Below are 25,569 nucleotides of genomic sequence, written 5' to 3'. Positions count from 1 at the left end.
ACAATTTGTTGTACGATCAAACACATTGCAGACCGTGGTCGATCGCGATCCCATCGCGACCACTCACACTCACCGAACCGTGTCATAGAAAGATCAATATTGTTTTTCAATCGAACAAACACCGACCAAACTGTCAAAAACAACAAAACAACAATTTTAACTAATGAAATTCCTCCAGTGTGTCCACACGTCAACACCACTCCTTTTTCGTGTCGATCTTATGGTGGTACTGGGACAACCCCGAAAAAAACTAAAAATCCGGATAAAATTTGCATATCTGCCCCACACGGCACACCACTTGATGGGATGATATCTTGTTTCGACGATCGTCAACCTTAGGGGTCTCGTCCTGGTCAACCAGTTTGACGCGATTCCGGAGCTCGCCGTCCATCCATCTCACTGTCAAATGGTGGCGTCAAACGGTAGCGTCGATCGTCAGGTTTGCGTCTCCATTACCTCAACGGGTCCAGCTCGTCCGCGGACCCCGTTTGGCAAGTTGGTAATTTTTTAACGGCGCCTATAAATCTCACCTCGTCTACGATGCGGAGCCCCCATTGGTGGTAAACCGGTATTCATGCCAAACGCCTGTATCCTGTAGCAGTTGAGCACACACGTGCTGGGGTCTAATGCTCGGGCTCGGTTCCCCACGGATGCTGGATGTTTTGGGGAGGGGGAGGGGGGGGTTGAAGATCTCCAAAGGAACTGATCTAAAATAACAAAACACGACGACTCCTAAAAGCGTTGGAAAAGGGGTCGTAAAAATAAATAAACCACACGGTGCGCGATCTGTGTGACACGCTAACGATCGTACATGCGATCGCGGTGCCAATGCTAATGGGTGCCTAAAAAACCAACAGCCGGTCGGTGGAGAGTGGTCGGTGGATAATCATTTGCATGCGACAATCTTCTGCTGGGCGAGGGATCCATAAATGTTGACGATAAGGCGCTGGCCATTTTTCCTGGGGCTTCAGAAAGCTCCAGCAGATGCTTTCATCTCCATCTGGAGGAGATTGTGTTGTATCTGCACATCGTGTTAGAGATTCTGTGAACACTGTGCACCTAAAGATCGTTTTTTGTGACAAAGGTTAAAGATTAATTGAAGTAAGAGGCATGTAATTTAATGATTGAGAAACTATATTGAGCGTGCGTTTCTTTTTTCTATATTTTGGTGGCGCCTCTTGAGGTGCAAATTGATTGTGGGGAAAACCTTCAGAAACTATTCAGCAACCTGTCTGGGTCTACTCTCTAAGCCTTTGATGTGTACTGCTGTGGAGGTTTGGAAAGGTGCTGCATTAACAAACGGCATTCAGCTAGCGCCAGCGGAACATATGCAAATTTGCTCGTAAATCAAGCAGCAGCAGCAGAAAAAATACACAACGTTGTGGCAAAGTCGTAGCACGACAGAGAAAGAGAGAGACAGCAAGAGAGATCAGGTGGAAATTAACTGCATGTTTGGACAACGGCTCCATTAGGAAGAAGTCGGGTATCGGTCGTTCGGGGAGTAACGGCGACATGGCGAAAGAAAGGCATTGGAATGTCCGGTAGAGTAGCTTGAGCTTCGGCCCCAAGATTACCCCAGAGGCCACTGGCAGAGCTGGCGCCTTTGCGCTGTGTGTGCAGAGGAAGTATGAAAGAAGCGCGCACACACAAAAAAACAGAACAGATTCGGAGTGTAACCATGCATCCATGCCTTGTGAGTGGCAAGAAATTGGCCACAAACACACATAAGCGTAAACAATGGATGTGACTGTTTGCGTTAAGATTTTTGCGAAAATGTAGCAGCAGGGGGAAAGGAAACAAACACCTTACCAAACCGTCCTCCCGCCCCGACGCTCCGACGGTGTCTCGAGTGCGAAATGTTCCGGGATTACCGAACGGTGTGTGCACAAATCATCTTGCGCGCCGTGATCGTGAACAGGCGCGTGAAAGGGTTTGGTGCATGCTGGGATGCTGCCAGCGATCGGACGGGCGGGATCTGTTTAATGTAGTTCGTTGTAAGGGGGTAAGAAAAAAGGGTGAGTTTATTGGCAAGTAGTGCTGCAGTTCCCTTCCCCCGTTCGGATCAGACTGTCCTTCCCTGTCGACAGCTTGACAACCCTATTCGCGCGAAGGTGGAGGGTGGAACAGTGGTGCAGGGGGCGCCAGCCACCCGGCGCATCGCCCGATGCCGCTGAATGCACTCGTAAAACAAGCAAATTGATTCTTATTATTATTACCCGACCCGGCAATTAAAAACATTAGCCGGCATCGCGAATAAATGAACTCTTTTTAACAGTCGCTTAAAGTTCATTTTGGTTTAACCGAGTTCATTTGTTGTTCATTCCTGTTAAAATAAACGATCGTCAAAACAGTTAACGACTGCTCGATAACGCATATAGGCAAACACGGGGATAAAATTCGAGCAGTATAATTAAACGACTGTTAATTTGTATCGCATACGCTCTTGACAGTCGTTTGTTTAACGGCGGCATAGGACCAGTCGTTAAAATTAACAAATGAACTCAATGCGTACGCGATGCCAAATTCTAGCAATTTTTAACGACTCTGGTTAATTTTTAACGACTGTTAATTTCAAACCAATTCTTTCGCGATGCCAGCTATTATCCGGAGCTTGTAAAACAAACAATCTCGTCGTCGTCGTGGTCGTCGTCGTCGCCGCCACTGCCACCGATTCGATCCGAGAGGAACGAAACGGAACAGCGCGGAGCGCTAATCCTGCGTAACGTCTTGCTGCCTTCAATTCGCGAATGTCGTGGGCTAAACCGCAAATGTGCGCTGAACGGCCAGTGAAAGGTCGCTCCGGTTGAGAGATTTCCAGCGTGTCGACGTACTTAACGGGTTGGGGGGAAGCGTGGTTGTTGGTTGATTTTTTTTACACCGTTTCGACTATAATAAACGAGGTGCCTACACTGAAAGGGCGTGATCGAAGGCGTTCTTTGTTAGTTTAATGGGCGCCAAATGGGCGCGCGGAAGAGAGACGTACACGAACGGGGGATTGAAAATTGAAGGGTTAGTAATTAGCATATTCATGTGTATTTAAAATCCATTTATGAAAGCAATCGATAATTAATGGAAATGGTGGGGGTGGGAGGGGGATCTATAAATGTACTTGCAAATAGGAATGGATGATTTTGATGTGGTTAATTCCAATGTATGGCTTCAAACTGAATGGGTGATAAATATAAGCTATCGATTGAAATTGATTATTAAAATGCATCACTTTGTATCACTTTTATCAATCACATTGGTTGCAGTCCAGCAATGCTGTATGAATCCAATAAGAAGCGAAAATAGTGCAATAATTTAATCTTTTCTTATCGGAAATCTTCAACTACACACGAATTGTAAGAATACGGCGATAATCAACACATAACTGTCGCCAAACTTTTGCTGGATGTTACTTCAAGTGTGAAAAGATAGAGTGTGTTGTTGGCCCAAAAAAGTTCTAAACAGTGACAGTTTTCGTGTCCTTTCGCTCTGAAAGCTGATAAAATACTGGTTGGTTGTGTGCCTTTCCCATCCATACCAGGATTGGGTTGATTTATTAAACATTTACTTACGCTTCGTCGTAAAGTTGTAACATTGTACATTATGTGCCTTCCGTACCTTCGCGTTTTTTTATATTTCTGCTCGAACCCTTCGTCCGATTTCGAGCCAACAAGATACTTGGAAGATAATTTGATTTGTTTTCTTTTATTACCTCCCCCGACAGAAAGGGGGTTGGGGAAGGTTTTACGATGTTCTCTTCCAGTCTACGCAGGTTTTACAAGAACACGCAGTTAGAACTAAAAAAAACACATAAATGCAAGATCTTCTCTCTCACTCTCTCTCTTACACACACTGCCCCACGTGGGATAGACGGTGGGAATACGTAGCACATGTTTAGGGTTATTGACTTTCTACCCATGTTTCTGAAAACCCGACCAAAAGCACGACCACTTTATTAGCGAAACACAGTGAACAGGAATAAAATTACTCTTTCCCAGTCCAGTAGCACCGTGCCGTGCCTTTTTCCCGTATCTCGCGACCGTTTAATGGAATGGAAAAGCGCATACTATATTTACTGGCGTTGCCATGGCAGATCGATTTGCTTCGACTGGATGCGCGATACCGAATGGGTTCGATTAATAAACCACCAAGCACTACCACCGCCCGTGTGTGCGGGCACCTTGGCGCTTCCAGCGGTTGCCCAGGTGACGGAAAAAACAGGCTGGACAAACCGCGGAAGGTGCGCGGTTTAGTTTGTTTACTCGCTGTGCGGTGGTGGTTGTTGGCAGAGGCTTTCAATTTTCCAGGTGAGGTGGAAATCGTCCGCCGTTGTCTCATTAATCCTTGCACAGGAGGGGCATGCAGAGTGGAGGAAATTTGCATGGCCACGAATGTGAATGTGTGTCGTTCGGGTCGTGTGGGCGGGTCGTGCGGGAACCCGCTGAGTGTCAGTGTCAGTGAGCTTGCATGATTAGCTTGTGCCCGCTATTGTCTCGGTGGTGTGGCGGTGGCGCCTGTCAAGCCACCAGCAGCAGCAGTGAAAGCAGACGAACCAGTATATAACGTAAGGATAATTTCCATTATGTAGGATAGGGTTTGTTTGAGAGTGTGTGCCTTTTTTTTTGGTTCGTGTGTCTCACTAATATGTAACTCTATCTGCCCCTAAATTCCAGCCCCATCCTATAGGAAAGAGTGTGACAGGAGGGTCTGCTCTACTTGCATCTACCCACCCGGGCAGGAGCCGGGAAGCCTGGACCTCGATAGGACATCGAATTCAACCGCGATTTAGTTCACTTCTAGCACATCACAGCGATGGTAGTAGCTTGAAACGATTGTTTGTGTCTCCTCAGTATTAGAGTGCTCTTTCGTTTGTTGGCTTGGAAGGTCCTTCTTGCTTTAGGAGCCTCTTTAAACCCAATACCTGACAGTTCAATTTTTGTGTGGGTGTGTGTGTGTTCTCTTCCTCTCCCTCCTCCTCAATTATCGGTTGGTTGAGTGTTTGGCCTTGTGCTCATTAAATAAGCTCACTTTGCTCAAAACCTAATTCTTTCAAACGTTCCAACACCTTGACACCTTTGATGTCTTGTTGTTTGGGGCTTGTACGTGTCTTCTTCTTCTTCCTTTGCCACGCTTTATCCGGACCTGCAGAGTCCCAAGAAGAAAATGTCGAAGAAAGAACGTGCACGGCTGGAGGCCGAACAGGCCGAACATCACCGGATGGAGCTGGAAAAGGAGCGCCAGCGCAAGGTGGAGGAAGAAAAGATGCGTAAGGTGCGTGAGAAGGAGGAGGCCGAGCGCAAGCAGGTACAGGAGATAGTGGCCAACAAGCTGCGCAAGGTGCAGCTGGAGGAAAGCTACACCTATCTGGCCAGCATTCGGGAGGAGGTGCGAAAAGTGTTGGCCGATGCGAAGAAGGAACGAGAGGTGAGCTGACACAAGCAGAGGGAAGATTCGGAATTAAGTTCTTCAAACTAAACCGTCGGTGCATCTTGCAGTGGGAGCAGTATATGCGTTGCAACGGGTTACCCAACGCTTTCGATCCGGCCGATCTGCGGAAATATCTGCACATCTGGTGCGAGAACATCCGGGACACTAACGAGGCGGAGCGCAATTGGTTGCTGCAGACGAACGAGCAGAGCATCCTGACGCAGAACGTGAACGTTGCGAACCTGTCGATGGAGAGTCTCAAGCTGCAGCAGCCCCAGATCGGCAACACCTATGCGGCCAAAGCGGTGGAAGTGTTGGGCATACTGGAGGAAATCGATGAGGCACTGCACGACTCGGACGTTCGTCCCTCCATGGTGGAAGATTTGAATGAGGTTAGGAAGGGCGAGGCATGAGGGGATGGTGATGATCATCAAGTGCGATCATACGTATGTTTTGGTGTCCCCCGTGTCGTTGCAGTTAAAGATGGAGTTTCGTAACGTTCTGGCCGATTACATCGACGAGTTTGCGTACAAGATCTTGAGCAACATCAATCGAGACATGGAGCTGAACGGGTTGCTGGAAGTGTCGCACAAGTTCGAATCGCCAGTGTTCAAAACGCATCTGTTTGGGCTGCGCGATATGCCAACACCTCAGCTGTAACTATGCAACTTAGGGGGGTAATATAGGGGTAGATCCTATTCTTATTTTGTGCTTTTGCGTTCTATTCAGCAATCCCAAAGAGCGAGCCAAAGAGGACAGTAAACATACGAGCATTGATTTTCCGAGTCTTGGTTTTCATCTGACACTGCCGGCGGCTGTCAAGTGCCACAAGGCAGCGATCCGGGGACTTTGGATCAGTTACGATCACTGTAGTGACTACTGCCCTAGCTACGATATGCCTTACAAGCAGGAGAACTTAGCCGGTAATGAATGATGTTTACTGTTGTTAGTGGCAATGGAGGATTAACTCGTCTCTGAAATTGTCTGCCCAGATTTACGCATAATAAGTCGCATTGAGTGGAAGAAGCGTAAGGAAATACTGAAAGCTGTCTATGAAGAGCCCAAAGAGAAGAAGACCGACTCGGACGAGGACGACCAGACACCGCAGGACATTGATGTGGACAAAATCTACACGGAGCACGCCGACGAGCTGATGAAGAAGGAACGCACGAAGAAGGGCGCCAAAACGCTCAATTTGAGTGAATATGACGTGAACATGCGTAGTCACCGGATTGTGGCCGGTGTGTACGCCATCGACTATCTCGAGCAACCGATGCAGGATGTGAAGATCGCAAAGAAGACACTGCTCCGAACAGGTACATCGTAGAAGCGCTTGATCTAGGTGTTCTAGGTCTGCTGTGTGACTCAACCTTTCTCTTCCTCTCATTTCCCCCTCAATGGTATAGTTCCTCAACCTGGAAAGCTAAAGCGCAAAAAGTTCTACCAACCCTACCGACCACCGCCAACACCGCAACCGGGCGTCCGGCGACTTCCGGAGGAGATCGAGGCGGAAATCAAACAGATGGAGGAAAACCTAGACAAACTCGCGCTGGTCTCGGTGCAGCTGCCTGAGAATGTGTTCTGGTTCGAGCCACCGATCGTCTGCCGCTGGGAGCTGAAGGAAGAAACGCTCGAATCGGATCCGAACTTCGCCAAGTATCTGGATCGCCTGGAGAAGGCCCAGCAAGCGGCCAGGGAGCGCAACGAACGCTCCAACCTCGACCGGCGCACCAAGTACGTGGAAGACTTTAACATCCTGGACGTACCGCAGCACATCCCGTTGCGGGCGATTGTGACCGACTTCGTCATACCCAAGCTGCCGGACAGCTGCAGCATCAAGATCTCGGTGGCGGAAGACAAGCGGCGCGCGGCACAGCCGACCGCTGCCGCCGGCAGTGGTGGTGGGAAGCGATCGTCGAAGCAGAAGCGCCGTCTGCACAAGATGCCGTCGAACGTTTCGCTCGGCAGCATCGTGTATGAGACGAAGATACCGGACTTTCTGTACGCGACGCGCAACCCGCTGCGCATACTGAAGGTGCTGGATCGGCGCAACCGCCAGTGCTATCCGTACGCGGGCACGTCGGACAGCGACGATCTGGACGATTACGACGAGTCGGACAACGATGTGGTGCAGAACCGCAGCACGAAGCGGAAGGTGTACATGTTTTCCAGCTTTATGAAGGATTTGGACGAGCTGCTGGAGTCGAAATCGCCCAAGCTGCAGGCAAAACTGGAGCAGGAGCTGGGTGCGGGTGGGCCGACGGGTGGACCGGGCAAGCAGTCGTTGCAGGTGGCTCGTTCCGACGAAACGCGCACCGTTCGTGGGGAGAAGGGCGAGAAGGGCAAGAAGCCGGCCAAGAGCAAATTCGACTCGGACGATGAGGACGTCGATTATGGCAACATTCTGGAGGTGGGCAACTACAGCATGGTGGAGAACGACAAGCGCTACATTGGCAAGTGGTCCACCCGGGACGTGCACGACGTGAAGTTCAACGAGGACAAGCTTACGATCCAGTTCCGCGTGGGACGGCTCGGTTCGTTTGCATTTGCCGCGAATCGGTACAGCAACGTACCGTACCAGTCCTGGGAGCTGAAGCCAGACATAAAGAAGTACCTCCAATTTGTGTCCTAGTTTTGAATGCTTTGTTTGAATGCTTCAGTTCAGTCTTTGTTTGGAGCCGACTTAGAGCAGCCCTTGTAACATATTTCCATCAATTCCAGCCCCGGTACGGTCACCTTCTCGCTCACCGCATCGGTAGTTAGCACGGAGATGACCATTACGGAAGCCGGTTTCCGTGTCAACTCCCTGCAGGGCGGACCTACGCAAGCGTTGCAGGAAATTCTCGGCCTCACCATGTCGCTGCGCAAGCTCATCAAAACGCTCCGGCTGGCGGCAGTCGATCTGTTCCCGGAGGATGACGCGTTCAACTACACCGAGGGAACGTGCGAGAAGAACCCGATCATGGAGTCGCACCTGTACGACTGCATTGGGTTGCTAGCGCTGACGCACAACTTCTCCTGGTCGCGCTGGAACCTGCTGTCCGGCTGTCGGATGTGTGTGTTGCTGATGCGCGAAATCGTCGAACATCGGCGACTGCCGAACCACTCGACGCTGCTCGTTACCCCGCTGAAGGCGTCCGTGATCGATACGGTGGAAGTGTCGCCGGTTTTCAATCCGAATCCAGTCGAGGGGATGAATGTAAGAAGATGGACGGGGTACAGTCCTCTGATAGAGTGCAATGTGACAGATAGAGCTTTCTTTCCACTTGCAGCATTATGCCGATCTTTATCATCTAGGGCGCGATCAGTCACAACCATCCTCTAGGATCAAGCAGGAGAAGATGAGCCCGATACTGCGCGAGAATGTGACCCAGCTCCTGAAGTCCGTTCGACCACTCAGCTTCTCCTAGTGGTGCTGCAGTTTATTTACTATTAAGAGCAATAAAGTTGGCTATTTCGATCTCCTCGCCACTGTCTAGTGTTTTTTGTTGCTGTCGTGTTCCGACCATTATCTCACATTCTGCTGTGTGATTGTGGCGCATTCGACGCCAACGAGTGTTAAGCAGCGAACCTTATTTAGTACGCACTAACGAGCAACAATGTTACCGGCGTGAATCGCTTTTATCGTATTCAAATTGCTTTCGGGTAGTTTTCCTCGTCACTCTCTCTCCTTCTCTGGTACTCCCCTGGACCAGCAGACTACGACTGTATCTCAATAACGAGTGTCACTCAATTAATAGGACAAGATCGTAAAACCATTTACTGCAGTTCTGTATGCACAGTGTGAGTGTGACTGTGTATTTGCAAACACAAACTCACACAAACAGTGCGTAATGCAAGCGAAAACAAACATCGGTTGCGCTGTAGGAGGGGGTGAAAGAAGCCGGTAATCGGTTATAACAAGCCATTATAGCGCAAAAAGGGGTTGCCGTTTCAGCGGTCGATCATACACACACACACGATCGTAGCCGCGGAAGCAGCAGAGCTGTTGGAAGTACCGATCGAGGAGAAGCACGAACAGCTGATAGGAACAGCACTGGTCGGTACTGGTGACCGGTGGCCTCCGAGGAGATTATTGAGATGTGGAAAAATAAATAGACCAACCTGAAGGCAACGACGCCTCCTCGCCCAGCCGCGTAGTCGCGGAACAAAACAAATAAAAGAAAAAATCACAAAAATTAATAATCACTAACGAGGCCCCCATAACTTAACGGACAACGTACGAAACAAACCAATGGTAGCTGGGAATGTTTGGGGTGCATAAAGGGGGGGGGGGGAGGGGAGTGGTTTGCCGTACATATTATTTTTATTGCGGAACGTCCAGGCCAGGCTGGGCAGCCACAGCCGCAGCAGCAGCAGCCCTCTTGAACTCGCGCGCGCACTCAAAACGATAACGCTGGCGCCGGCCGGCTTTGCGTACGACACAAAACGAGCCGCGACTGCCACTGGGGGAGTGCATGTACCCTATTTCCCTGTCCGTTTCGCGCACGGCTGAGCCGACGGACATGTGGTTCGGAGTAGTAACACGCTCAGAATGCCGTAAAATCTCGCATTCCCGTTAATTATTCCACCTTTAGTAGCGCCCAGTCCCGGGGTCTAGGGCCAGGTGTAACGCTGCAATGGACCATTTGAATGCAATTCTTATTGGAATGAACTATTCAATGTAAACGGGGCTTTGGGCGGGGAAAAATGTTGCAAGAAGATAAAACATCATTAGCTAATACACACATTTTCCTACCATCATTCCAGATATCGGAATGTGCAGCTAAGGGAGGCGAGTGTGACGAAAGCAAGGGACGTCCGGTGTGTGGAAGCGACAACAAGACCTATCCGACCCGTTGCCATCTCATCCGGGCGCAGTGCAGCGGACATCAGGTTGCCTTCAAGCATCGAGGATCATGCAAAGGTATGTCCGGTGACCAGTTGGGAAGTGTCCAGTAGCTCATCTTAATACTACAACTCCTCTACAGATGTGTGCATTGCTTCGCGTACGTACGCCTTGCAGCAGCGTGCCTCCTCACCGTACACGGTGAAGTACGTACCGCGCTGCCGGGAGGATGGAACGTACGCACCGGTCCAGTGCATCGACGGTGGCGGTTGCTGGTGCGTTAATGGGCAGGGCAAGCAGCTCCCGAACACGATGGTCCAGCACGGCAAGCCAATCTGCGTGAAGAAGGGCAAATCGAACCAGCGCCGATCGTCGCCCCGCAACCCGATCCGAAACAAGCGCAGTAAGTCATGAGCTGTCAGGCTGTTTTTTAACGTATTTCCCAATTGTGTCAGGTGAAAGCAATTTAACAACAAGAATAACCTTTTGTGCCAGCACCTCCCCAATTTGCCCGAAACCCGAATTCCGGAAAGCAACCTTAATATTGATCCGGATTATGCAAATTGGAATCGCCTTTCACTCGGGTTCTAAAAATAGCTCCGCTTATTTCCTACATGCTTAAACACATCAGAGTATGCATTGCTTTCCGTTTTTGCGCGCAGGTTGCAGTGGACTAGATCGGGCCGTGTTCAACACCAACCTGCTGAAACTGTTCCAAAACGAGCACGTCCGGGTACATCAGCACAACCTAACGGGGCCAATCAACGAAAAAACCGTCCTGGACTGGAAGTTTAGCGTGATGGATCTGAACGGTAACAATCTGCTGGACAAGACGGAGTACCGTACGATGAAGCGTCTTATCAAGAAGGTAAGAAGGAGTGTTGAGAGAGCGCCACCACACGAAGATTAATCTGGATCTCTCTCCTCTTTCTATTGCTTCGGTTCGGGGGAGAGTAGGTCGTCAAACCAAAGCGCTGTGGCAGATCGTTCGGTAAGAACTGTGACGCCGACCAGGACGAACGACTGTCGCGTAACGAATGGTACAACTGTTTGGCAAAAGACGACGTCACACGTGAGTAACTCTTGACCGCCTTACCTTCCTTGTGCGTTTCTGTAGACTCGCCCGCCAGCAGGTTCTTGGGTCCTCTTGTCTCGCACCGTAACTAGAGGGTAGAGATCAAAATTCTAGGTTTTGTTGGAATATTTAACCTGTTTGTTGTTTCTTAGTGCTAGCAGACGCTAACGTCAGAAGTGACTGACGCAGTAAGCTTTGGGTGTAGCGGTAATTAAGCTCTGTGCATACTAGATCCACTTACTGTGTGCTTATTAGATACTGGGTGGGAATGTTCTTTTTGGACATTGGCCACCATCATGCGTAAATAACCCGTTGGCGGTATTTAATTGTGGTTCTATTTTTCTTCGTTCTCTCACATAATATCACTACATACACACACACATATCGTATCACTAATTTTTGAACCATCACATATCTCATGCACATGTTTATTCCTTGGTTCTTTTACCTTCCTCATTTCGGTTCCCCTTGAACACCTCACATCCTTCCATTCATAACAAAAACCACCTTTAGCTCACAACCCGTCGTCACAATCATCATCAACAACATCATCAATCTCTAGTTCCTCTTCCGGTGGCTCTGGACACTACACTGTTCCCCATATGCATCAACATCATCATCATCATCACTATCCTAGCACGCGCGGTGGTATGGGTGGTGGGTCTATCGGAGGCGGAGGCGGCGGCGGCAGTAGCAGCGTCAACGTCAACGGCGGCACCGGCGGTGGTGGTCACTTTCTCCGTGCCGACGACGACGATGACGACGACTCACAGAATATCTCTAATGATTTCACTGACGATGACGATGACGATCATTCAGAGAATGAGTACGATTCGGACGAACTGCCCGACAGTGATAATGCACTACTGAACGGATTGCCGTTGCCCGTTAACGGATTGCAGCCATACCTGTGTATGTATCTACTTTGCCCTGATCACTCCTCTTTCCACACTCCCTCTTTCCCTTTTGTCCATCTCCCCCCCCCCCCGCCCCTCAAACTCTTTATCACACACACACGTGTCAAAAAGGATCGCTGAAGCTGCTGCCCAAGATGATGGTACATCCGTTTATGTTCTGTTCAAGAAATACGTTTTTGCTTTATGTTTAAATCTTGTAAAACAGCACCAAGTATTGCGCGAGTACCCTCAACACATTAAACTAGGCTAAATTGCACCGTAGAGTACTGTTGCGGGTCTTCACGTTAACCCGGCACTCAAAATCGCACAAACACACTGGTATCAAAGCCAACACTGCACAGCACCTCAGTAAGAATCGACGATCGTGTGTAGCCCCCCCCAAAAAAACAGAATCAACCTCTAAGCTTAAGAAAATTCCTTCCAACAACTCTGGTTTTGGCTTCATAACAACAATACAAAAAGCTCTTTAGGGATTGTTGTGGGTTTAGTTGCACAAACTGCCAGCTGTCCAGCGGGTCGGTCTGCAGCACATGAATTCTCAACAAAACCTCCAGAGCTCAGTGTTTCAACCATTCAACCAAATTCATTACTAATGTTTCGGCTAAACTGCGCTTCTGGTGGCGTACAAAATTCATCCATATTCCGATTCTTTCCCTTTGTACAACTTCCCCCCTATCGTTCCTTACATGAGCGTCAAACGCCATTGGAAGTTCGAAGTAATCACACCGCTGTTTGTTTACCGATAACTCCAGTGCTCCAGGGCAAAACGATGGTAGATCCCAAGGGTGAGGATGACGCCATCTTTAAGGATAGTGAGGCCGATTCGGACTGCTTGAGCGATCGCAAGTACGCGCTGGATGAACAGAAGGTAAGCGGTTGCTAGGCGTTGTGAAGTAAGTAGGCGCTGACTAGTCCTCTTTTCCCCCGTGTGCTGATCTGTTGCAGTACGGTACCAACGCGTTGTATGTGCCAGAGTGTACAGCGGACGGTCGGTATCAACGTGTGCAGTGCTACCGCTCGACTGGATACTGTTGGTGCGTGAACGAAGACACCGGCAAAAACATCCCGGGCACTTCTACAAAGGACGAAAAGCCTGTCTGCGACCAGTACGCATCGTCGACGCGACCGATGAAAGGATGCCCGGAGGAGAAGAAGGTGGAATTCTTGAAGGACTTGAAGGCATTCCTGAGCAAACAGGTGACAACATCGTTCGCAGGGTAAGTGTTTCGGAGAGGGATTTTGGGGTATTGGATGGCCTTTAAACCATCGCACTTCCTTTCGGATTATAGAAAAATCATTCCCGTGTGGAATACGGAGGAGGAAAAGATTGCCATCTTGAGCTTTGTGCTGCTGGACAAGAACCAAAACAAGCAGCTCGAACGGAAGGAGTGGAAAGCGTTCCGTGAGTTAGTCACCGCCACTAGGTACGTTGCTGAGAGTAGATCACCAGGAACACTTTACATATCTAACATCTCACCCCTCATCACCCATTCCAGACAACTGCGCAAGTGTGGCAAGAAAATGCCTCGCTACTGTGATGTAAACAGTGACCGGAAGATTACCCTGTCCGAGTGGATGAGCTGTTTGGATGGCAAGCGAAACAGCTCCGTGGATGTGGCCGCCATGAGCGCTCCATTGGTGCAGGCCGAGGTAAAGTCTCCCAGTAGCAGCAGCAGTAGTAGCAGCAGCAGCAGTAGCGGTAGCTCCTCGTCGACCAGCTCAAAGTTTAAGGGCAGGAACCCGTTGGAGTTTGTGCTGAAGAGTGACTAGAAAGGACACGAGACGAGTGAGCGCGGCATCTAGTAAAGCGAGACTTAAATCCTAAAATATCGCATCGATCTTCCCGGGCCTGAAGGATGCCTCCCGCCCGCCGACACAGGGAAGGGTTCGTATTTTGCTTATTATGTTGGTTCGATTTTCACTCCACTCAGTATTCGCGTGTAGTGGAGGTGATCCACAGATACCAATGTCCTATACTACTACTACTACCCCTCTACCCCCCCCCCCCCCCCCCCCAAACCCGCTGTATCCAGTGATAGAAGAAGAAGCGAGCTTTCCTTGTAATCGTTGACCGTATGGCGCTACACATCCGTTGATCGGCAGTGATCTTCCGCGGTGTTTGGTTTGAATTGTTTCGCAGTTTGAGGCGAAGATCAGTATTAGCAATCGAAAAAAAAAAAAAACAGGCAGCAAAGGCAGGCTCCAAGATGGAGGTCGAAATGGGACGCATCGGAAGTAATGTGTAACTCAAACCAGAGATCCCATCCATCTGGTAGCGCGTGGAGCGGTTTTTGGTAGTGCCGGCGAGAAATTGCTAAAAGTGCGTGTGATATATGTTATTCATTTCTATTGCGTTTATATTTAAGTACAAGCCTAACCTAAACCCGGACCAGCAAACAGGTGGACAAAATGGATTTTACCTCAAACGGCAGGTATAGAGGAGCGAAACGCGGAAATAGGGAGAGAGGAGAAATGAAGGATTAATACGCAGGTTAAACATATTACTGTTAGGATTACGTTTAAGTAGAGTGTAAGAAGAACAAGGCAAGGCAGTAGAAACAGAGAGAAACCATATTTAACGTACCGGACGAGGGACGCTTCCCATTTAAATGTCACAGATCTGTCGCTAAAGCACTATTTATCTATTGCCTGCGTTAGTGCGCGTACATCATATCACAATACCAGTACGGCCAGCTTTTGGGAGGAGACTTATCTCTCTCTTTCTCTCTTCTCTAGAACGATGTAAGCAATAAGCATGAGATTGTTTATTTTTCTTCTTCTCTTTTGTATGGAAAATAATAAGTATGGCTTCTGCCGGTCAGTTAAACTAAGTGCGCCTAAGGCTCTGTCATCTATCACAGGGTGTAGAAGGAGAATGAAAGAAAGAACGCGGGACGATCACTCGCAGACGCGAGAGAGTCTGCCTAACTGTGACTCCGATGGTGCTCTTTATTTCGTGCGCAAGGTTCTCTAGTGTGATCCAGCTTGATTCAAACGCTTAAGACACGTTGTTTCTTAAGACGAGCATCATCAATTGCGTCTTTAAGGACAACAAAGCACTCTCTCTCTCTCTCACACACACACATATATGCACTATCTAGACGATCACTAGGACACTCGTTCGGCTAAGGATAAGCGAACAAACGGGTAACATTTAAACTCTGGCCAGCATTTAACGAAAGAAACAATAGAAACAGCTCTCGAACGAAGACACACTCAAGACTAACGTAACGCCACGTTAAAACAACGCAAATAACGCAATTTGACACCAATTTCCACCTCACAGGGGCATATTCCAGGGTTTGTTTTTCCACACACTTTCCTTATCACAGGTCCTCTTCGTCACGCCACACGTCACAGGTTGAAACAAGTTGGAAATTGTTATCCAAAAACACAACTTAACACACGCACACACATTCCTAGAACGCATTTTGCTCGGTCGCCTTCTGCTCCTGGAGCTCCGTGTGCTCCGTGTCCTGCGCTTCCGTCAGCGGTGGTTCCTCCGGTATGGTTCCATGCACAGTAGTCTCCACACCGGTCGGCTGAAACTGAAACTCCTCGATGCTTACCGGTGGTGGTCCATTTTCGGGCGAGCTTTCGGTTCCACTTCCGGTGCCATTGGCGGTGCTCTGCTGGCGGCTTTGCTTCTTCTGCAGTACGCGCAGCTCGGTCGGTGTCAGCATGCCGCGCAGGATGGTATCGTATGACACGGCCAGCCCCTTCTTGGACATCTTGAGAAACAGACGGTAGCATTCCTGCTCTTTGGGCGTTTGCAGATCGCCGTTCGTTGCCGAAGCGTTCGCACCGTTGGTCGCTTTGGCAGTGTCCGGAGCTTTGGAGCTGCCCACGTTGGTGGCCGATATCGGGGTTGCTTCGGCCGTGGGTGTGGCGCAATCGTCCAGCTGATCGCTATCACTGTTGTCGGCAGTATCGGTGTGCTGCTTGTCGGTTGTATCTTTCCCGGCACTGTGTGTTGAAGAGGAAAGATGCAAATTAGAACAATGGAGAAGAATGGAGCTTCACTCCGCCTTTACCTTCGATCCTTGATCAGCTGGAAGGCATTGAGCGTGCTGACGAGCTGCTGGGTGCGGCGTATTCTACTGGCCACCGTGGACGGCTGAAACGAGGGCTTCCGGTAGTCCCGATTCAGCCCGGCCGTGGCGACCACCGGTTTGAGGTCGCTCTCCTGAAACGACACCGATTTGCCGGCCTTCTTGAGCATTGGAGCGCGTGGACCCTTAGCCTGCAGATGGGCGGCAGCAAACTGTGCCCGAAAGTTGGCCGCTGGCGTACCGTGCGGTACCGTAGGTGACTGCTGCCCCGGGGAAGGTTGGGCGGCGTCCTGTTCCTTTTCCGAGTCGCTGCCACCGGAGCTGAGCAGCGATACGAGCGTTTCAATGTCGCACTGGCCGCCTAGTACGGAGCGGGAGCGCATTGGCAAGATGCAGCCCGGTACCTGGCGACCGTTCGGTCCCGTGGTCGGCTGTGCTGTTCCGGCTCCTCCTTCATCACTAAACTCATCCTCCTCGCAGATGTTATATTCGTCCTTTTCCCTACAAAACATAATGACGATTAGAACAGGTTACAGTCCTTGTGGCTGGGTGACACCACACCTACCTTAACACTTTTCTGCGACGGGGTTTCTTTTTGCCCTGCAGAAACTTGGATGCATCGGTATCGGCCGGACGGATCGGTGCGGACATAGCCCGCACCAGCGGCGGATGGCGTCGATCGTGCGCTTCCGAGTTTTGCCGGTTCGCCTGGAACTGGGCCCGGCGCTGCGCTAGTGACGAGCTGCGCCCACCAGAACCGGTACCGGTGCCGGCGTTTGCATTGGACGCTCCCGTACCGGTTGAGGCCGCATTTGGTGCACCGTTGCCAGCTGTAGTTCCGTTGGTGGGTTTACACTTCCCAGCGCCTGGCGGTGTGTCGGTAGACTGTGGCAAGCAAAAGGAAAAGAAATGAATAAAAAAACCAGGTTAAAAGGATAGCGTGAGGGTGAAAGTCACACACACACACACTATCAAGTTGTCAGCTTTTCTTTCTTGTTGTGTTGCTCAAAGCTCGACGAGTCAAGGCAGAACTTTTCGTTGTGATCATTCCAATGGAATCAGGTGTAGAAGTGGAAAAGGTGGATTGCCACTACAAAAAGAATTGCCCCCTCGAATGCACGAAAGCAGTAACAGTGTGTGTGTGTGCTTTATCCCCTCTCCCTCCCCTCCACGTGCACTCGGGACAATGACGCAATTCCGGTGCAGTGGGTGAAACTTTTTGCAAACTATTTAGACACCCGGGGGCTTTGCGAAACGGGCCCCGACGATGGCGTCGCTGTCACGTGTAATTGACATGTAATTTAACACGTTTACGGTGCTGCAAGGATTGGTGAACTAATCGTGCTCAGCTGGTGCTTAGCTGGTGCTCGACAACACTTGCACCGCACGCTAACGCCAACTGCCAATCATGGGGCTGCCGAAAACCCTGCCGATCGACAGGTTCTCTACAACATTTTACGTTGAAGCATGTTGGGATGGTGGCATGTTTTTCAGTGGGTTCGATACCATATTGTAGCAATTGTTTGCCGTTGATTGCTGGTGTCGCACAGAATCATATAGCATCGTCGCTCGGCAGTGGAAGTCCTTGAACTGAAATCCTTAATTCCAATGCACTCACTGCATCGTCATATGTTTTGGAATTTTGAATTTTTGAGAGATGACACAATCATTCAGTTTGTGATGAGCATGACTCATCTCGATCAAAATGATGCCAAAAGAAGCTAAACAACTGCGATTGCTTAACATTACCGCGTGCTGCTTCTAGTCATCATCCATCATGTGGAATTTGTTGTTTTTTTGCACATTTTTTAGAGTATTGCTATCGCCCTTTAGATAACGATAAGGAATTTACATATGAGGCGATTGATGACAGTTGTTCAAACGAATCATGGTACAGCGGGGATGTAGTAGTTCGGTAGATTGGGCTATTCCACTTCGCTGAGCTATTCCTATTGAAATTGTATAGGGAAAAGAACTCCAATTTGGATCACTGAATTTACAAGTTGCTCCATGCCGATGGAGAATGACTATTATGCCAAGTCCCATTTCATGTTTGCACCACTGTACCCTTCACCCATTCGCATTGATGAGTCTGGATGATGAGTTTATCTTGATCGCAGTTATCTCGCAAGATGCGAGAACCACACCAAACGGCCTGCTTCGATAGAGCGGGATGCGTCGTTAGCGAACCAGTTACAAACGAGCGGCTCCTTGGATTGGGCATCCGTTGCAAAACTGTGAGTACCTCCGCCATTGCCGGGTGAAAAAATGGCTCGTTTCAGTGCGAGTGTGGTAGCGCTATCATTGCTAGTATGCCTAGCTGTGGGAGGTAAGTTGTGTAGTGCCATTTTTGCCAGATAGACTAGGTTTTTTGATAGAACCACATCGTCCTATTGCCGGATTGTAGCTCGCGCGCAGATGGTTTGCTGGTCCTGCTATGATTGTGGCGTGAACAGTCTACAAGCTACCGTGTGTGGCACCCCGACGTCCGGGGGAGGAGGTGGAGGTGGTAGCAATGGACAACCTACACTACCAACCTCACCCCAGCCGACGCTTCCGACAGCAGCGACGACGGTGTGGCCTCAGGGCACCTGGTATCCACCATTGTCGTCCACCGTTACACCGTGGGGCCGCTCGATCGGTTACATGTGTTACCGCAACCAACGTTACAGTGTGTATTGACAACAGCTCCTCTCCTGTACACTGGCTTACTTAGATCACAACTCGTACGCACACTTTTCGTTACAGTTGCATCGCAAAATCGGTACACCTACGATCGGGGCTGCGCATTACAGCTGAACTCGCACGAAGCGACCTGCCGAAGCTTGGATGGCAATGTCGTTGATTCCGTGTTCTGTGAGTTCTGTACCGGCTCCCTCTGCAACTACTGAGCGGTGTACAATCCATCAATCTATGCACATGGTCACGATGGAGATGATTTTCGGTTACGGTACGCGGAGTCACCTTTAGCTTTACAGCCATCATGTTATCATCGCACATTATCAGCGCGTCGTCTGGAATCAATAAATGGCGCCATTTAAATGCGGGCATGATAAAACCAAATCGCCGGCAGCCGTTCGTTACAATCAAATCAGAGGATTCCGAAAAAAACTATCAAGATTCTCACGGGCAGTTAGTGGAAGTGCAGACAGAGAGAGCGAAGGGCTGCTTTTGGATGGCAAAGAGGAAGCGAGCTCCAAACAACTCAAGGACCTGTCCTTGTATTCACCTTATAGAAAGACTTTTTTTTGTTGGGACACGCCGGGTTTTTGTTGGAAATGAGTGCTCATTGTTCGCATACCCCCATCCCATGGTGCTTACCTACGGTAGAGTATGTAATGGCACACTATGCCTTTACTGTGCCAATTCTCTGCTTCCAGGTGCATTAGCATGCAAGCATGCACATTAGTTTCTATAGTCTCTTCGTTTCCGTTTTGAAGTGGAACTCAACCTTATTAGGAGCGGAATGGAATGGCTGTTTAATTACTTCATCATGGCGCTTGTCAAAAGTTCTCCGCACTTACGGAGTCACGGACACCATTACAGACACAGCGCGGTGGCACACGGGTTTTTTTTTTGTTTTATATGCACATTTTAGCTGACATGTGGCACGAAACGTTGCTTGGTTTTTGGTGTTTTTCTTTTAAGGCACGCCGGTATACGGTATACGCGTGTTTCCTCGTAATTCCCTGTAAGGGGCTTAAACTCCCTTAAGCCAACGATTCACACACAAACACGCGCGCGATCTGCCCGAGATGCACCTTCCGGCCGTTATCGTGTTGGCCACCACTGTGCGGCACTTGACTGGCCTGTGCCTTGCCTCACCGTTCGGCAGCAACTGGCCCACGGTAAAAATGCTCCCATCCGAAGCCACCAAACCCGGAAAACACATACACAACCACACACACACACACATAGCTCTTGCCGATGAAGCGACGAAACCGACACATTGCAATAAGCTCATTGCTGCACTTTGTTCCACGGCACAAACAAACCGGCAAGGACTACTATCGCTGCGATACAACAACAACAACAACCACAACAGCAAAGGGTGTTGGATTTATGCTGTTCTGATTTCGCGTTTGAATTCCACTCACTCTAACACAATGGGCTCGTGGGAGTGTGAGCGGGGCGGGGTGGAGTTTGTGTTCGATAACGCCTACAAATGAACGGCACAAATGCACACGGCACGGAGCTAAAACAAATCGGAACCAGTCACGAACGACGAGTCAGTCACGGGGTGAAGGAGCTGCACTTTTAATCGAACCTAGGCTCCCTTAGGCGGCCTGACCTAGTTGTACTATCGGGACAGGGACAGGGAGGTGGTGGTCGTTCCACCTCACACTGACTGACGCTGTCGTCAGGTCGAGTCAGGACCAGAAGGAAGCCTGTCAGACTCGAGAGATATAACCCCTTGGGTGTGGTGCCCTTTGCCGTCGCCTGCTTTGATGGTACAGAGAGGCAGGTATTGTTTGTGTGGGGAAGGATGATTTGAGGAAGCGCTCAGCACGGCTCTTTCTGTGAGTTGAGACAGCTGGCGTAGTAGGCGCAGGTAAGTTCAATTGCTTAAAGCTTTTCAGAAAGCTTTTTTCAGCAAAAAAAGACTGAAAACGCTTTCTTCCAAGGAAGTTGAAGACATGTGTGAGATTGTTTGGGGGAACATCGATGTTGTTCAATTTGAAATCGTACATTGCTTATAAAATACCCACCTAAAACACTGACCTTCGACTAGTTTAAACTTCTTGCTGCTTCTAACAAAGCATCAATCAAGCTTTTCCAAAGCCCAACCCAACCCAAAATCGACTGCATTGTTTGTAACGCTGTTTGGATATCTCATTATCAAGTTCGGCGTGATGGAGCCGCCTGGTGGCCTACATTCGTCGTGCTCACTGACGACGACCTCATTCGTAGTCATCCACCCGCCAGCCGTGTTGTTTTGTTGTCCTTTCTTTTCTTCTCCCTTTGCGGCTGTGTTGTTCGTAGGAAGGCTGAATTTCGTGGTCTAGTTTCACGCTCATCGAACACGGACCCACCTTAACAACGCAATTTACGTTGCAGTGTCTCTCTCTCACACACACACACACACACACACACAGACACAGTTCAGTAACCTCTAGGTCGTGGGAATATTACACTTGGAGTAGGATGAGTGAGGAAAAACCCCCCATCCCTAAACTTACTACCATAGTCGGGCTGGATGATTCCTGTTTTGGAGAGGGCGCGATCGGTCGGTTTCCTTGCTGCTGCTGCTGCTGTAGTGCCGCGATAGCCGTCGTGGGCGTTGCACCCTCCGTATCGCTTATGCCGGTGTCGGACGAATCCTGCTGGACGGTTTGACCGAGGAAGATCTTTATGTTGATGCGTGAGTCTTTGGTCGATTTGAGGCCCTTCTTCGTGTCCGTGCTGCGATTGAACGGAACACGAAAGTTAGTTTTGCTGTTGGCGGTGGGTTGTTGGCTAGTACGTGAGAGCTACTGTTTGCCACTATGAGTATAATGTGATGATGATTGAATAGGAAATGAGGAATTCTTCTACAACTACCATACCAATCTAATAAGAAAATGTAAAACAAAACATGGCATGCTCTGTGTGAGATTCGTTATGGAGCTTATCGTGCGTAACTTGAGTACTCTGTCCACTACACTAATTAGTATGGTCACAGTGCTGTACGCTATTATGAATCAGTATCTACTTCTATCTGCACCATTGTCACTACTGTGAACTACACAACTAATAAGCACATTATTTTCTTCCTTTTCTAATTAGGGTGGATACATTTTATAATAATTATTATTTCAGAGCTTAAATGACACCACACTTCACACCACATGTCTCACGATGCGTTACTGTTGCGCTCTTCGTTAAGCATTCAGCACAGATACCAACTGAAAAGTAAACCCTTAAAAGCGATCACTACTATACGCACTCATTTCTGGTTCCAGCTCCAGTTCGATGCTCCTGCCTTTGTTGCTGCTGCTGCTGCTGTTTCCGAGCGAAGGCCCACCCGTCACCCGTCAGATCGTCCCGGTCACCCCCGACCCCGGACAGTGGGATGGTGCCACCGGATGCAACCGTCGCCATGCCGGACGCGATCGAGGACGCTACCAGAATGCTCCTATCCAGCGACAGCTGCTTGCACAAGATCGCCCTCCGGCCAGCCCTGCCAACCGTCGTACGCTCCTCGTCACCGGCGGGCGTACCGGACAGACCACCACCACCAGCGCTGCTGGCACTGGCACTGGACGGACGGCGATGCTGCTGCTGTCGGGCACCGTCGGACGCTTCCACGTGTGGTGAGGGCCGCGTTCGTACCAGGGAAGCGCTCGCACCACGGTGGGCCTGATTGTAGGTGTGATAGGTTTGCAAACGGTTCGAGTGAATGATCGCACCGGTGACGAGAAAGTGACAGTAGTCGGTGTCGGCCGCCGCACTAGTTACCGATTGCGAGCGTCCAGCGCTGGGTGCTGCGAGGGGTGAGGGTGAGGAGACGGGCCGATCGACGCAGGACAGCTGCTTCCGGAGCACGGGAGCTGGATGCCTTCCCGGCGGCGGTCGGGACCAGTTTAAGCAGCGAGCGCTCGACATGATGCCTTTTTTAAGCGAAACACCGCACAATCGAAACCCCGAAACGACCGCAAGGCGGGTTCCCAGTCGAATCGGGTATGTAAATTCGCCCCGCACAGCACGGTGGGTTCGGGTTTGCACGAAAGGAAATGCAAACGAACGAGATTGAACCAACAATGAACGGCAGCAACAGAAAAAAAACGAAGAAAAAAATGATGGGAAACACGACAGGACGGAAGGACCTCGATTGGAAAGCACACCGCGTTGAGGTTTGTGAAGCACACCCGGGATCAATTCGAAGGGAGTGCCGAAAACGATGGACGGGCCCGACGGTGCCGTGATCGTTGTATTTCGCCCAATACCCCCCTCTTCTAGTGTCCTTCACCACCAACCAGCTTCAATCTCACTGCCTTTGAACACGAACGAATCGAACGACGAGCGTCAGGTTCACCAAACAGACAATACCATCACGACCGCAATAAGCGAAAGTAAAACACCGGAACGAACCGTGCCGCGTTGTGGCGGGGTGACGGGGATAGGATCACTTGTTTTTTTTTTTGCTTTTTTTTCTTGGTGTACCACCCTTCGAAGGGGGTGGCCCCTAACGCGAGAGAAAGGTCCACTCCACCACCCTCCACCCGTGTGTGTGTGCGCTTGTTGTCGTTAAGTTATGCGGTTTTATGATGCTTATTTTATTGAAAACGGATTGACAGGCCACGCACGAACCCTGGAACGGTAACTGGTGCCAGCGGTGGCGCAACGGTTGGTCACGCAGGCACGTGGCGATGGAGCCGCCTGGCTTCCGGTCCCGGCGAGAGTCCCGCACTGACTTACTGGTGGCGCGCGTGTGGCCCATGTCCGTGGCTCGAGCTCGGGACGAACCTTCTCCCCCCTGGGGCGAGCAATGCCAATGCCCTCGTGGCACAAACGAAGAACAGAGACTCCTCCAGGCTCGCTTACTGTTTCGTACGCTCGCTTGCTCTCTCTCTCTCGCTCCCGCGAGCGCGCGCGCCTGGGCTCTCTCAAGCGATTGTTACTCTCTTCGCGCAAAAGGCGGCGGCGGTGGAAACCGCACAAGAAGCACAGGCAACGCCGCCTTCGACCCACAAACGGTAAGCTTTCATTCATTGGATCCTTACGACCGGTGATGGGAGTAGCGAATAGTGGCTAAAGGGGGTGGGGGGGGGGGGGAGAAGATGGGTGAGAAAGGCTGAGAGCGAGAGCGGGTGTTAGTCAATGCGGTGAAAAGCAAGCGCACGCTATGAGCTGCCGTCGATGCCTTTGATGCTTGATGGTGGATGGTTGACGGTTAATGATGATGATGATGATGTGTCTATACACCGGGGATTTTCCCACCCAATAAGGAAGCGAAGGAGCTTTCTCAAGGCGTGAAGCAGACAGCATATGTTGTTTTTATTTCTTCTTCGATGTATACAGTGTGTTTCCCACGTACAGGTTCGTCGCTGTGCCTTTTCGTGCTGGCAAATTTACAGGCACACTTTTACCACTTTTACGAACTGGTAGCTCCTCGTGCCTGTTTTTTTTGTACTTATTGATTCTTTTCTGCACAAACCGTTGGGGAATGTTGATAGGAAAACCGATTCCAGACTGTTACCCCTTTTTGTTCCGTTTCAGCCACATTGTAAATCACTCGTTTCATTTCCATTTCGCGTTCGAAAACGGTTGATTTCAATGTCGCGGTTCAGGCGATGAGTATTGCTTTCCCATCCGAGCCCATGCCCATGCACATGATTTTGACCATGGACTCAAATGAAAGAAAACAAAATCGAATTCCTTCCCACACAAACTCGTGGAATGGCGAGGGACAGGGAAAGTTTGCGACCCGAAATGACACGCGAAAAGTGAAACAGTTTCTATTCGCATAACCCCTAACCCTCTACCACTGCTGCCGGCTGCCAGGTTGGGACGACTTTGGAGCATAGATACATAATTTTGGTCCCGCGCGTCCTCCACCTTCCCCCCTCCCCTTTAGCGCTATGCCGGGGCCGGGGATGATCGCTTCCAGAACGGTTTCGCTAAAACAGTCAAAGTTGGGGCGAGTTCTTGACATACATAAATTTTGAGTTGTTTCTTTCTGCCCCCCGGTCTGGGGAAGTTTATGCTTCTTATCTGGAGGACGTGAATTTCACAACGTTGGTTTTGGTGTGGCCATTATGGTTTGGGACTGCGCCTACCGGTATCGGTTTGATGGAGGTTAGGATTTGTGAAGGGTTAGGTTAGATTCGGGGATGTGGTTCGGTGGAATGGAAAATATATGACTTTGTTTCGTATTATCTGTTCAGTTGCTACTCTTTTCACTGTTTTTCTTTCAAAAATATTAATCTATATGCTCAAATACAGTCTTTTTACCGTTCAAATTATTTTCTATCATATTTAACAGAATGAACAACTCTGTCAAGTTCAGCACGCGACACACGATTTCCTTCGGGAATGGTCCATTTTCTGGCTGATTAAAATGTATTCTCCATCAAATGGATTACCTTTCCATGCGCCACGTTGTGTGATCGTCTTTCGCTTGGCCTTGATCGTGTTTGGCTGTAAAGAGCAACCCAAACTCCCCAAACATGAATTGACTACCTGTCCATCAGCACACCGCCATTGTGATGGCTGATTCGTCCCGCGTGCTGATTGAACTGACATTACATCGTCAGACAACACACCGCCTACCTAGATGCTTTATGCTCTGATTTCATGGTA

At 49.8% G+C, this 25,569-nt stretch overlaps 4 protein-coding genes across 5 annotated transcripts; 3 read left to right on the top strand and 1 right to left on the bottom strand.

The window, feature by feature from the left end:
- Nucleotides 1-5,097: 5,097 nt before the first annotated feature.
- LOC120953884 (dynein axonemal intermediate chain 7) lies at nt 5,098-9,174 on the top strand (the record flags this gene model as incomplete). Its single annotated transcript, XM_049611216.1, has 8 exons — nt 5,098-5,412; nt 5,484-5,807; nt 5,893-6,071; nt 6,145-6,338; nt 6,408-6,731; nt 6,822-8,025; nt 8,137-8,614; nt 8,688-9,174. Coding segments are annotated over 8 exons (3,156 nt in total), but the record flags the coding sequence as incomplete, so codon positions are not given.
- Nucleotides 9,175-10,104: 930 nt separating this feature from the next.
- LOC120953887 (SPARC-related modular calcium-binding protein 2) lies at nt 10,105-14,005 on the top strand. Its single transcript, XM_049611215.1, has 9 exons — nt 10,105-10,321; nt 10,386-10,646; nt 10,906-11,111; nt 11,201-11,315; nt 11,832-12,230; nt 12,988-13,103; nt 13,181-13,452; nt 13,525-13,659; nt 13,732-14,005. Exons 1-9 carry the CDS (start codon nt 10,105-10,107, stop codon nt 14,003-14,005), a joined length of 1,995 nt encoding a protein of 664 aa, XP_049467172.1.
- Nucleotides 14,006-15,133: 1,128 nt separating this feature from the next.
- On the bottom strand, nt 15,134-23,831 carry LOC120961481 (uncharacterized). 2 transcript variants are annotated; one of them, XM_049605208.1, is made up of 6 exons: nt 22,726-23,831; nt 22,214-22,626; nt 21,468-21,690; nt 16,853-17,172; nt 16,270-16,788; nt 15,134-16,201 (listed from the first exon to the last, which is right to left on the bottom strand). In XM_049605208.1, the coding sequence occupies exons 1-6, from the start codon at nt 22,870-22,872 to the stop codon at nt 15,655-15,657; spliced, it is 2,169 nt and encodes a 722-aa protein (XP_049461165.1). In that variant the 5' UTR covers nt 22,873-23,831; the 3' UTR covers nt 15,134-15,654. The 2 variants fall into 2 exon arrangements, with proteins under 2 accessions (XP_049461165.1, XP_040241136.2); XM_040385202.2 differs by having other exon boundaries at nt 22,214-23,831.
- Nucleotides 18,469-19,350, top strand: LOC120953896 (uncharacterized). Its single transcript, XM_040374309.2, has 3 exons — nt 18,469-18,616; nt 18,695-18,958; nt 19,036-19,350. Exons 1-3 carry the CDS (start codon nt 18,556-18,558, stop codon nt 19,176-19,178), a joined length of 468 nt encoding a protein of 155 aa, XP_040230243.2. The 5' UTR covers nt 18,469-18,555; the 3' UTR covers nt 19,179-19,350.
- Nucleotides 23,832-25,569: the final 1,738 nt, after the last annotated feature.

The sequence above is a fragment of the Anopheles coluzzii genome, chromosome 2, assembly GCF_943734685.1.
Source record: "Anopheles coluzzii chromosome 2, AcolN3, whole genome shotgun sequence".
Classification (NCBI taxonomy): domain Eukaryota; kingdom Metazoa; phylum Arthropoda; class Insecta; order Diptera; family Culicidae; genus Anopheles; species Anopheles coluzzii.
Note: the sequence above shows the minus strand (reverse complement) of the source record. Positions and strands in the feature narration are given on the sequence as shown.

What these genes read in the sequence shown, in the direction of transcription:
- LOC120953896 (XM_040374309.2), top strand. Translation starts at nt 18,556, where the DNA reads ATGGCTCGTTTCAGTGCGAGTGTGGTAGCGCTATCATTGCTAGTATGC. An exon ending in AGTATGCCTAGCTGTGGGAG is followed by an intron (nt 18,617 to 18,694) that starts GTAAGTTGTGTA and finishes GCCGGATTGTAG; the next exon opens with CTCGCGCGCAGATGGTTTGC. An exon ending in TTACCGCAACCAACGTTACA is followed by an intron (nt 18,959 to 19,035) that starts GTGTGTATTGAC and finishes TTTTCGTTACAG; the next exon opens with TTGCATCGCAAAATCGGTAC.
- LOC120961481 (XM_040385202.2), bottom strand. Translation starts at nt 22,872, where the DNA reads ATGTCGAGCGCTCGCTGCTTAAACTGGTCCCGACCGCCGCCGGGAAGG. An exon ending in CATCCAGCCCGACTATGGTA is followed by an intron (nt 17,173 to 21,467) that starts GTAAGTTTAGGG and finishes TGCTTGCCACAG; the next exon opens with TCTACCGACACACCGCCAGG. An exon ending in CGTCGCAGAAAAGTGTTAAG is followed by an intron (nt 16,789 to 16,852) that starts GTAGGTGTGGTG and finishes TATGTTTTGTAG; the next exon opens with GGAAAAGGACGAATATAACA.
- LOC120953887 (XM_049611215.1), top strand. Translation starts at nt 10,105, where the DNA reads ATGTTGCAAGAAGATAAAACATCATTAGCTAATACACACATTTTCCTA. An exon ending in GTGACAACATCGTTCGCAGG is followed by an intron (nt 13,453 to 13,524) that starts GTAAGTGTTTCG and finishes TTCGGATTATAG; the next exon opens with AAAAATCATTCCCGTGTGGA. An exon ending in GAGTTAGTCACCGCCACTAG is followed by an intron (nt 13,660 to 13,731) that starts GTACGTTGCTGA and finishes CACCCATTCCAG; the next exon opens with ACAACTGCGCAAGTGTGGCA.